The following is an 11,503-nucleotide window of genomic DNA, read 5'->3' on the forward strand; positions in this document are numbered from 1 at the left end:
GAGACAGGCTGAGAACTGTGGTGTTGTCGAGGCAACAGCTGTCGAGCAGCGAGGGTTGAACGAGGTTGAGGTTGACTCCGTGGGTGAAACAGCAGATGTGTAATCACAGGGCTGCTCAAAGTGTGTGTGAAACAGCAGATGTGTAATCACAGGGCTGCTCAGAGCTCAGAGTGTGTGTGTAGGACGGTACTGCAGGGTCACAGGAACCCATTTCAATTCCTGCAGTGTCTGTACACCAGCCACCTGTCTTTACTGTATGAACAGCAGTCAGACTCCTGTCCTCTGACCTGTATCATGTGACCTGGGTTAGATGCTGTGTGTCACGCCTCGGTGATATGTTGATCTGGGTGTGATGGACTGTGAATGATGTGTGTGTTAGCATTTTCCCACAGAGCACTGCGGTAAGCCGTGCTGTTCTCCATCCTTACCTTTCCTTTGTGTGTTTTAAAGGTATTAAACAGCTAATGTGTCCAAAACCAATTATTGCAAAATAGGCACAAGTTATTTAGAGCGAAGGACAATGTCTTATCGGCAGAAATGCCACAATCTTGTAAATTATGATTAATTTAATGTATTAATTTAATTTAACCTTTAATTGTTTTGTAGCTGGTCTACATAATCATTTTATTAATTTATGGTGTAAAAACCTGTTGTTTATCTGTAGATCAGAAATTTCTTTTAATTTTGGGCTTTGCCCTCCTTTTGTCTTGTTGGTGTTTCCTTGTGGGTGTTGTCAGAATGAACCCGCAGCCCTGACAGATAATGAGGCTCAGAAAGGATGTGTCCCGTTCATCAGTTTAGAAGGCTGATGGCGGGAGCGTGAGGTGTCTCTGAGCAGGGGGTCAGTAACTGCCCCCGCAGGAGACAGTGCTGCGAATTAATCTCAACTTCAAGACCCCCCCCGCCCCCCCCCCCCCCCCCACGTGGGGTGCAAGGGTCTCAGATGCAGGGGTTGGTGTCGTCCCCCCCCCCCCCCCCCGCTGATGTCAGCACTGTCGCCTGCAGCTCAGTCCGGCAGCACAGTGGCCAGGCACTCACACCCAGGCCAGACAGGGAGAATGTATGGTGACCTCTGACCTCTGATGTCTCAAAACCACCTGTAATCACCTGTTAATCCCCCATCCCTGTCTCTGTGTCCCTCTGTCTGCCTGTCTGTCTTTGTTCTATTAGCATAGTTGTAAATCCTAACAGATACTTTCCCCCCATTGTATGAATAGGAGATTTATATGTTTAAGAGACTCAGCCAGGGGTGCTCTCCTCCCGAAAGAATTCTATCTGTCTGTCTGAGTCACCCAGGCTCTCCCTCCCTCTCTTGAATGGCTTCCTGACCAATGATAATGTCCTGCATTAGCCAGTGTACAGTGCACCAGGATCCTGGAGGAGCAGAATCAAGGCAAACAGCTGCATGGAATAAAGCTGATGTACTGTACCAAACGCTCCTGTCTCCTGCCTTTTTGTTGCTGTTGTTTTTAACAGTCATGCAGTTCATGGTCAGTTTCCAAACAGGGGCAATATTTCACATGTTGTGCAAATCACACCCGAAGTTCCTTTACTGTGAATGTACAATGACTGTCTACCAGCTCACAGCGTCTGTGAAAGCGTGCTTAACGAGGAGCATGCAGTGTATGTTACAGTGTAAGCCTGCAGTGACTTACTGCAGCATGAAGAGAGCAGGGATTCAGCGTATCTATCTAAAAAAAACACCTCCATTATAGAGAACGTCAATCAAGGCCAGGACACATTGACTAGGCAGACTGTTTCTGCATTAGAGGTGATCTCCTGGGTCACACTGCCCCTAGAGGCAGACGGCTGTATGACCTACTTCCAGGCCAGTGCACACAAACAGCTGAAGGTTGCAAGATAGTGTCCTGTCTAGGATAATACAGAAACAACTTTCTATAAAAATGCAAAGTTGAGGTCATGTTACAAACATTATGCTCAGAACAGGTTACATTTTTTAGGTAAAATGGATTGGCAAAGATCATCTGCTTTTAATCAGCTTTATCTGAGGAATTCAGCAGCAGATACCACACCAGTAACTCTCTACACCCTTTTGCATGCCTCTCAGCAATCTGTCTCAGCTGTAATTTTCATGGATGTTTGCGTGTAACTGCTTTCCTTAATCTCAGAGGAACAGAGAAAAACCGGAAACTGTATGATAAACACACTCTCCCTGCAGGGACCGCAGCAGAATATATCTGCCATTTTACGCCAAAATAAGAGCAATGATGTGGGGTAATACACAGGTGGCCTGCGGCCCCAGAGTATCCCAGGGAAGCAGTGAACACAGGACTCTTACACTGGGCTTTTTTCTGTGACGATGCCAAAAAATCACCCTGTTCTGAGAGGACATTACTGAGCTCTGTTGAACAGAGGTTCATCTGTTAAAGCAATTGCACGGGGTTTCAGGCATTCATAGTAGGAGGCGATGATACCAGGAATAAGTGAAATGGTTGTGAAGTGAAGTGAAGCTGTTGGTCTTGTTTGCCCTGGCTTGATTAAGACTGTACCGCAGCTGAAACTGACGCTTCTGTGTGAAGTGCTCAGGTGCTGTTGCCAGGTGAAGCTTTGTGTGAGTCTGCTGGTCTAGCACGGTGTCATCCTGTCTGTCCTATGGGTGAGGTTTATACCAGATACACAGTGTTCATATTCACTTTTACACAAACTCAATCATTTAGACGGCTGGTACCGTTCACTGTGTCAATTATGCCAGCTGATCCATGTACTATAAAGATCAGTGCATCTCTGCACATGTCATGAGTGAAACAAACAGTATGATTTTTACACTAATTTTAGACGTTGAAAATGCATTCCAAAAAGACCTTGTGAACGGTTGCACCAAAGTGCATGAAATCTGGCATGCATGATCCTTAGACAGTCCTTTATCAAAGTAATTAGAGGTTTGTAGATCAAATGATATGGGGATACAGACTTTTTGTTTAAATTAATACGTTTGGATTTCATCCACTTTGGTTAACCACAATCTTGATTCTTTTGTGAAACCCTTAAACAAGCATATCAAAGTGGATTTAGTTAAGTATAAACAGTCATCTCTCAGATTTGTTCAGTTTGTATTTTAGGGGAAGCATATGAGCACCACACGAGACGATGAAGTGAAGACAGTGAAACCGCAGATTTTTTCAGACAGGACATTTAACGGTCAGAGCAGCGGTAATATCCAGCGATGATGCCCTCATCTGACTGGAAAGCGGTCACGTGACTTAACAGCATGTGACGAAACTGTTTCAATATTTGCCTGTTATTATGCACAGAAATATCGTAGTAAGGAGCACAAATCTACCCGGAGAAATAGTATCCCCAAAATGATAAGAAGAGTAGTTTTTTGGAAAAATAGACTGCAACTGCAACGACTTATTCTTTCGTTCATGAAATAGGTTGGGTTCGTTTTTTGCTCCTTGGCATTGCTGATTGCTGTGCGCTCCGGGCGCCCGGCTCAGCCGCACAGCCGCGTTAGCGGCACCACGGCTCGCATCCCTCTGAATCCCCCGAGTTCCGCCTGGTTTCAGGCTTAATGCAACCTTAGGTTTTTCAGCTGTTACTGTAAGATCTCAGCATCGTGTTATCACGCATTCAAATTCAGCGCATACTCACATGAAGTTCTGATGGTGTCCTTACAACATAGCGTTGGACATAAAAGCAAAGTATGAAGGAATCCTCAAAATGTTCTACGTTTGTAAATCCATTTAATCCATTTATAGTAAATTATTGTAAATATTGTAATATTTAATATGTTATTGTGAAAAATATTGTAAATAATTATAGTTCTGATTTTGTAAAATCATTTATTTCTAAATTTATTTTCGAAATTTCGATATACTACTGTACTACTATACAGCATTCTCAAGTCAAGTACATAATGTACTTTGTGTTCACTCGGGATGAGATCAAGGACATTCAACACAGTATGATTTTTTAAAAACTGGGTAACCTCGTTTTCAACGAGTATCCTCGACGTATATTTATGTGCTACTAAACACAATCAGATGCAACATCATCGCGTATTTTACAAGAGTATTGAGAAGGGTGACACGGGTTTCATACGGACACAGCAGGGTTAAATCTTGCGTACAGGCGGCCGGAGCGCAGAAGGACAGCGATCGCGGCCCGTGTTATGTCAGCGTGGGCGGAGCGAGTCTCGCCAAAAGCCGAGCTACCTGCGAGTCGAGGTCCTCTGCAGAAGCGCGTTAGCATTCGCTCTCGGAAGGAGCCTGAACGGTTTTCCTTATTCCTGTAGACAGTTATCATTACTCTCCGAGCTGCGTTAGCTGCCATCATGACGTCCGTGGATCTGGAGAAGCTGCGGATGACCGGGGCTGGCAAAGCCATCGCCGTGCTGACGAGCGGAGGAGATGCGCAAGGTACACTTCCACACTTTCTCCGAATCAGCACGAAAAGAAACGACAGCGGCACTGCATCGGTAGTAAGTGCACGTAAAATAGCGGGTTTCACTCTAGAATGGCCATAAGTACATGCCAGCGGTAGCACATTAATGTCTGCATTATTGGTAACTGGGAATGGCTAGCTAGCTGTAATGCTATCCAGCATCAGCAGTTAGCAGTTGCTTTTACATAAACCCCCTTGTGCTGGAAGACGATTCCGAGGTTTGGGCGGGTAGCCAGCTGCTCAGATCTGTACACAGTCGAGATGTATTTTCATTCTACACTGACTTCATTCGGTCATATCCATGAGTTGGCAGACTGCTCAGTACATAAGCAGCCACGCTTCTAACGGAGGGACACTGTATCTTGCGGTAAACAAGTGTTAGCAGAGCAGCGGGTGGTTCGGGAATAGAGAGATTAGTTAACAGGTCATTGTGCAAACTGTGGCCAAACTCGGGGATAATGTGCGCTGTTTCCCTGCACGAATCGTCCGCCCTTCTTGGCGACATTTTCTGGCTTGCAGGACACACGGCGAGCCTGCAGTGTGCGGCGATCAGGCGAGCTGTGTTTCCACCCTGTATTCCTGTGCATTCCACTATGTGTGTGTGTGTGTGTGTGTGTGTGTGTGTGTGTGTGTGTGTGTGTCTCTCTGAGGATCGTTCTCACCCTCTGCACACTGATCGCACTGTTTCCGTCGCTCACGTGTGTGGGCGTGGCAGTTCGCCTACGTGCCCGTTGTCTCGAGGGGTTACGATTTGTTGTATGACGTCAGCGCGGCGTCTGCCATTGACGGGCAGGACAAGGTCAACATCGAGAAGCTGATTATAATTATTCACATGAAGTTCTCTTGTCATGATGAATGTGTAGAAACCAATGTTAACTGTATAGTTATTTTTTATCTATTTAATGTATTTTATATGCAGCAGCACTGTTGAGAGGTGTAGCCCATCTTGATAAAGTTGTCTCATCTTTGTCTAAAGTATGCCTCGAAGGTACTATCAACTTTAAATAATTATATTAGCTTAATCAAATTAAATGTGTACACCGTATGGGTGTAGTGCCTGAGCAGCCTGGGTCTGGATCTGGGGACTGTGCTGAAACAGTAAGAGGCAGATACATGGTCAAATGAGCTGTGTAAATCAAAGCAAGTTTTAGCACTGTGGTGTGTTTGTCAGACGACATGCAGAGCAGTGTATGCTGGGACGTGTGTGGAGTGAGGCGTGTGAATCAGATAACCCTCCGCCATGAGGGAGAGGCAGGGGGCAGACAGGCTGGGGCAGGGGCATGAACACGGCCCCCATATTTACGGCACAGGGGGATATTAGGTTATGATAAAGATTAATAGACTACAGTGACAGAACAAGAGCACACAGGAGGAAAGCGGTTAAAGCTAGATGTCTTCATGGTAAAGTGTTTTTTGTAAACGCTTTTTAATAGTTCACCAGGACTCATTAGCGGCAGCACCTTGTGGAGTTTTCAGGAGCAGACTTTGCACAGAGCAGAAAGCCTGAATCGCTTGAGATCATGTTAGCTGCATTTAAACATGTTCCTCACTGTCAGAATGGATGCATTTCCTCTGAATTGTTCTGTTAGAAATGTATACCCTCAGAAATGGACAGAGTGCTAAAGATAGTGGTGCTAAATACTATACATCTGTAAATTAATTTTGGAAGCATGAATGAGTGAATAAAAGCATCCGTTAAATTCATATCGCAGGTATGAATGAGTGAATTAAAGCATGCTTAAATTCATATCGCAGGTATGAATGAGTGAATTAAAGCATCCTTAAATTCCAATAGCAGGTATGGATGAGTGAATAAAAGCATCCTTAAATTCCTATCGCAGGTATAAACGACTGAATTAAAGCATCCTTAAATTCCTATTGCAGGTATGAATGCAGCTGTCCGGGCTGTCACTCGGATGGGCATATACGTTGGAGCCAAGGTGTATCTCATCTATGAGGTAGGCTGGAGCTGTGTGTGAGGTGAGAGGATTCTCTCACAGCTGATTTCTGTTACAGACACAAAGGTACACTTTGCAGCAGTGTGTAAACGCCACAGTTGTCTTGCGAGGTTGCAGCACCGCGGCTGTTCGCTATATTAACTCTAAGCTCCGCTGCCTCTTCTTCCCCAGGGCTACCAGGGGCTGGTGGATGGGGGTGACAACATCAAGCTGGCCAACTGGCAGAGCGTGACCAACATCATCCAGCTGGTAAGATGTGGTGCTTGGAGTGGGTGGGGATGCACTCACAGGGAACTGGCTTTGATTGGCAGGACTGTGTCTGCAATCTTGCTACCTGATGTCACCACCCTCAGAGTGGGACAGGGTACGAGAGCACAGGCTGACAGAGCGCAGGGTGTGGCCATGCCCAGGGGGGCCAGAGCTCCTCACGCTCCCGGTCCTCACAGGAGGGGGGAGCCAAGGACAGCTTACTGAGGCTGGAGAGTCTGGGATTAAGCAGAATAATCACTGCTCAGAGGCTCAGCGGCCAGCAGAACAGCACAGGGCTTCAGTCGCACACACAGGAGTTGTGTTTACATTACTCTCAATTCAGAGACTCTCTTTGGCTAATACAGAAGGTACTAAGGAATGGAAGCTATACTGACGTCATCCTGGACGCGGATTTCTGATGTGATGCTGTAAAGTTTGGGGACATATGAGGCGGCCAAAGTGCCAGGGCTGTCAGCCGTTTGTCTCTGGCTGCCCAGAGATGCTTCAGGACACCATGTGCAGGATATGTGTAGGCTGTCGAAATGAGGACACTCTTCCTGAAATAAACCCATTTTAACAGAACCACTAATGACACTGTTAATTACTTGTGCGTTCAAAATGTAATACTGTTAGCACAGGGCCAGGCTAATAGCCAAATGTGAAAGTGTCGCACTTTGAAGAGTTTGTTCAGGAGTATAAAATGATCACTTTCCTTGTTTTGCTAGAGTGTCAGAGTATCACCTGTTGTGTACAGATAAAGACTGAGGCATTTTACACCCTTGTATATGGATATTTAGTTTGTTCTGGAAGTCCTGTTTGTTGAGAATTTCTTCTCCCTGGACTGTGTGGTGTTAGTCTGTCTCTTTGGTGGTCACTCACTCCTCTCTCCATTTCTCTCTCCTCTCTTCCTCTGTGCCTAGTTCTGATTGGTTATTAGCTGGTAAGGTGTGTCCCTGCATGCGTGGTGGTGTTGTTCATCAAACCCAGTCCGGCTGATTGGCTGGTGACAGTGTCCTGATGAGAGAATACAACCCACCTCATGGTCGTAATGTCATCTTTATTTCCTCCAATTCGCAGGCTTAATTGTGAATTGAATAAAGGGTGTGACTTGTGACTAAGTTTTGTACCGTCTCTGTTGTTGGTTATTTTGGCCTCAGCATCGGTGTGGCTGCTCTGTTATTCCCTACTTTTACCTTTATAGTCCACCTATAAAGTTGACTGGGAGTGCGCCCGTCCTGTTGGCATGGTCCATGCGTCTTGGTCTGCCATGTCTTGCCTCACCTCTCCTATGTCCCTCCTCTAAATACAGATAAACATCCCCATATGGGTAGTGTGCACTTTCTTAGATCCCTGTAAGGCAAGGGTACACTTTTGTGTACACTTTTCCCTTGTAAAGGTAGTCTGCGCTTTCACAGATTCTCTCTATGGCTGCTGTTCCCTTTTGCTGAGGTCTTTTTATGTCACTGTGGTCAGTCAGCAGTTCAGTCTCATCAGATCCAGGTTACAGTCTTATTCTACATGATGCAGTTTTTGGGTTTGAAGCCTTGCCCATTACTGCTGTTGGAAAGTACAGCGGCGACCGCCGTGCTGAATTCGGCTCTTTCGGCTGCGTGCTGTCCCGCGCGTCCTCTGTGTCCTGCCGAGGTCAGCGCAGGTTCCCGGAGCTCCGAGCGTTCACACTTCGGTAGCGTTTCATCAGTGCGTTCTGCTGACAGCTGCCAGAGGTCCTGCAGGAATAAGCGTCCGGATCTGATCCAGCTCCCTGCTCTAAACCCGAGCGAGAGGAGGGTCCATCAATAGCAGCCTAATTGAATTCGGAGCCCTGAGCCTCAGGCATAGATCGGGTCTGTCTGGGTTCTGTCCTCAGATCCCTGGTAACCTTCCCCTGCCAAATCCGAGCCTTTGCCTGAGTGGCAGCAGAGGCTGCATCAATAGCAGCCAAATTGAATTTGGGGCCTGTAGCCTGACCGGTGGCCGGATTGTGTCTGGGTTGTGTCCCTGGTGCGGCCGGTAACCTGTCTGTGGCCTGGTGTGTCCTCAGGGCGGCACAGTGATCGGCAGCGCCCGCTGCAAGGCCTTCACCACGCGGGAGGGCCGCCTGGCAGCAGCCTTCCACCTGGTGCAGCGCGGCATCACCAACCTGTGTGTGTGCGGCGGGGACGGCAGCCTCACCGGGGCCAACATCTTCCGCAGCGAGTGGAGTGACCTGCTGGCCGAGCTGGTCAAGGAGGGTGAGCATACACCACGCTACGCCACGCCACACCACGCCACGCTACGCCACACCACGCCACGCTACGCTACGCCACACCACGCTACGCTACACCACCCCACGCTACGCTACACCACGCTACGCCACACCACGCTACGCCACACCACCCCACGCTACGCTACACCACGCCACGCTACGCTACACCACGCTACGCCACACCACCCCACGCTACGCCACACCACGCTACGCTACGCCACACCACCCCACGCTACGCTACACCACGCTACGCTACGCCACACCACCCCACGCTACGCTACACCACGCTACGCCACACCACACCACGCTACGCCACACCACGCTACGCTACGCCACACCACCCCACGCTACGCTACACCACGCTACGCCACACCACCCCACGCTACGCTACACCACGCTACGCTACGCCACACCACCCCACGCTACGCTACACCACGCTACGCTACGCCACACCACCCCACGCTACGCTACACCACGCTACGCCACACCACACCACGCTACGCCACACCACGCTACGCTACGCCACACCACCCCACGCTACGCTACACCACGCTACGCCACACCACACCACGCTACGCCACACCACGCTACGCTACGCCACACCACCCCACGCTACGCTACACCACGCTACGCTACGCCACACCACCCCACGCTACGCTACACCACGCTACGCCACACCACCCCACGCTACGCTACACCACGCCACGCTCAGCTGTGTCATAGACACTTTTCACTGTGTTAGCTGTATTCCCATGTTACGGGCTCAGTGCACTATGTTAGCTCTGACTCTGTGTTATAGACTCTGCACTGTGTCAGCTCTGACTCTGTGTTATAGACTCTGTGCACTGTGTCAGCGCTGACTCTGTGTTATAGACTCTGTGCACTGTGTCAGCTCTGACTCTGTGTTATAGACTCTGTGCACTGTGTCAGCGCTGACTCTGTGTTATAGACTCTGTGCACTGTGTCAGCGCTGACTGTGTTATAGACTCTGTGCACTGTGTCAGCTCTGACTCTGTGTTATAGACTCTGTGCACTGTGTCAGCGCTGACTCTGTGTTATAGACTCTGTGCACTGTGTCAGCGCTGACTCTGTGTTATAGACTCTGTGCACTGTGTCAGCTCTGACTCTGTGTTATAGACTCTGTGCACTGTGTCAGCGCTGACTCTGTGTTATAGACTCTGTGCACTGTGTCAGCGCTGACTCTGTGCAGTCTGTTAGCTCTGTGTCTCGCGGGCAGGGAGGATCACCGAGTCCCTGGCACAGCAGTACACGCACCTGAACATCGTGGGGCTGGTCGGCTCCATTGATAATGACTTCTGTGGCACGGACATGACCATCGGGGCGGACTCCGCCCTGCACAGGATCATGGAGATCATCGACGCCATCACCACCACCGCCCAGAGGTGAGGGTCGCGGCGGCCGCACAGCGTGGAGCGCAGCGCTGCAGGGGGGAGGAGGATTATTATAATATCACTCCTGCCGCCCAGAGGTGAGGGTCGCGGCGGCCGCACAGCGTGGAGCGCAGCGCTGCGGGGGGAAGGAGGATTATTATAATATCACTCCTGCCGCCCAGAGGTGAGGGTCGCGGCGGCGGCACAGCGTGGAGCGCAGCGCTGCGGGGGGAAGGAGGATTATTATAGTGTCACTCCTGCCGCCCAGAGGTGAGGGTCGCGGCGGCGGCACAGCGTGGAGCGCAGCGCTGCAGGGGGGAGGAGGATTATTATAATATCACTCCTGCCGCCCAGAGGTGAGGGTCGCGGCAGCGGCACAGTGTGGAGCGCAGCGCTGCGGGGGGGAGGAGGATTATTATAGTATCACTCCTGTACTGTAACTCAGCAGCCGTACCCGCTTTGCGTCAGCCAGGGCTCCCGGGTTAGCAACGGTTTGGGAACAGAACAGAAAGAGGGAGAGAGAGAGAGACTGGATTTGGCCATCCTCTGTGCAGTTCCCCATCGTGCTGAGTTCCCCATCAGCTTGCTACAGATTGTGTTTATTTTCGTTACTAGTAAGGTACAAAAAACACACTGACCTTACAAACCTATTTAGTGTTTGCAAGTCAAACATTCTGACAGATAACACACAGGAAGAATATGTGAGCTATAGCTGCTGCACGTACATTATACCTGTCACTTAGGTACTGCTCCACTGTCCTCATACCTGCTCCTGTTTTCAGCTCCTGGGCGGCCTTTCAAAGTGGTGTGACTATTTTAAGCAAACGAGCTGTTGGTGTTAAGTAATACCATCTAACGAAGGCCTGCATCAGGAGCACACATCTATCTCTCCTTTCTGCTCATTACACTCTCGTTGCACCGGGAGAATGGCCACGCCCTCAGTAATGACAGGACAGGCCATGCTGACTGAGTTTACACTGCTGATGGTGACTGGTTGTGCTTCCTGTGGTTAGGCAGAGCCACAGAGAGAGGAGGATTGTGGGATACGGGATGCACAGTTGCAGTTTTTCAGCCTTTTCTGCCTCGGGAGAGGTGCTTTGGCCGTGCTTGGGCCGTTCTCTCGCATACGCTCAGTGAGCTCAGACCTGATGAAGAGGCTCACACAGAGACCTCTCTGTGTTGGGCTGCTGAGGGAGCAGCCAGGGCCGCTTCTGTCTGAACACTGCTTTTCTGTTTTTCTGTGTGTATCCATGCTG

General features: G+C 49.3%; 1 protein-coding gene across 1 annotated transcript in view; it reads left to right on the forward strand.

Annotated features, from left to right (window-relative positions):
* Positions 1-3,909: 3,909 nt before the first annotated feature.
* Positions 3,910-11,503, forward strand: part of LOC118788691 (ATP-dependent 6-phosphofructokinase, liver type-like) — an 18,082-nt gene continuing 10,488 nt past the window's right edge. The window contains exons 1-5 of the mRNA XM_036544697.1: positions 3,910-4,379; positions 6,289-6,362; positions 6,534-6,611; positions 8,653-8,842; positions 10,094-10,259. Of these exons, the coding sequence (XP_036400590.1) occupies positions 4,295-4,379; positions 6,289-6,362; positions 6,534-6,611; positions 8,653-8,842; positions 10,094-10,259 (593 nt within the window). The 5' untranslated portion in view covers positions 3,910-4,294. The remainder of the gene's footprint in view (positions 4,380-6,288; positions 6,363-6,533; positions 6,612-8,652; positions 8,843-10,093; positions 10,260-11,503) is intronic.

The sequence above is a fragment of the Megalops cyprinoides genome, chromosome 14 (assembly GCF_013368585.1).
Source record: "Megalops cyprinoides isolate fMegCyp1 chromosome 14, fMegCyp1.pri, whole genome shotgun sequence".
In the NCBI taxonomy this organism is placed as follows: Eukaryota; Metazoa; Chordata; class Actinopteri; order Elopiformes; family Megalopidae; genus Megalops; species Megalops cyprinoides.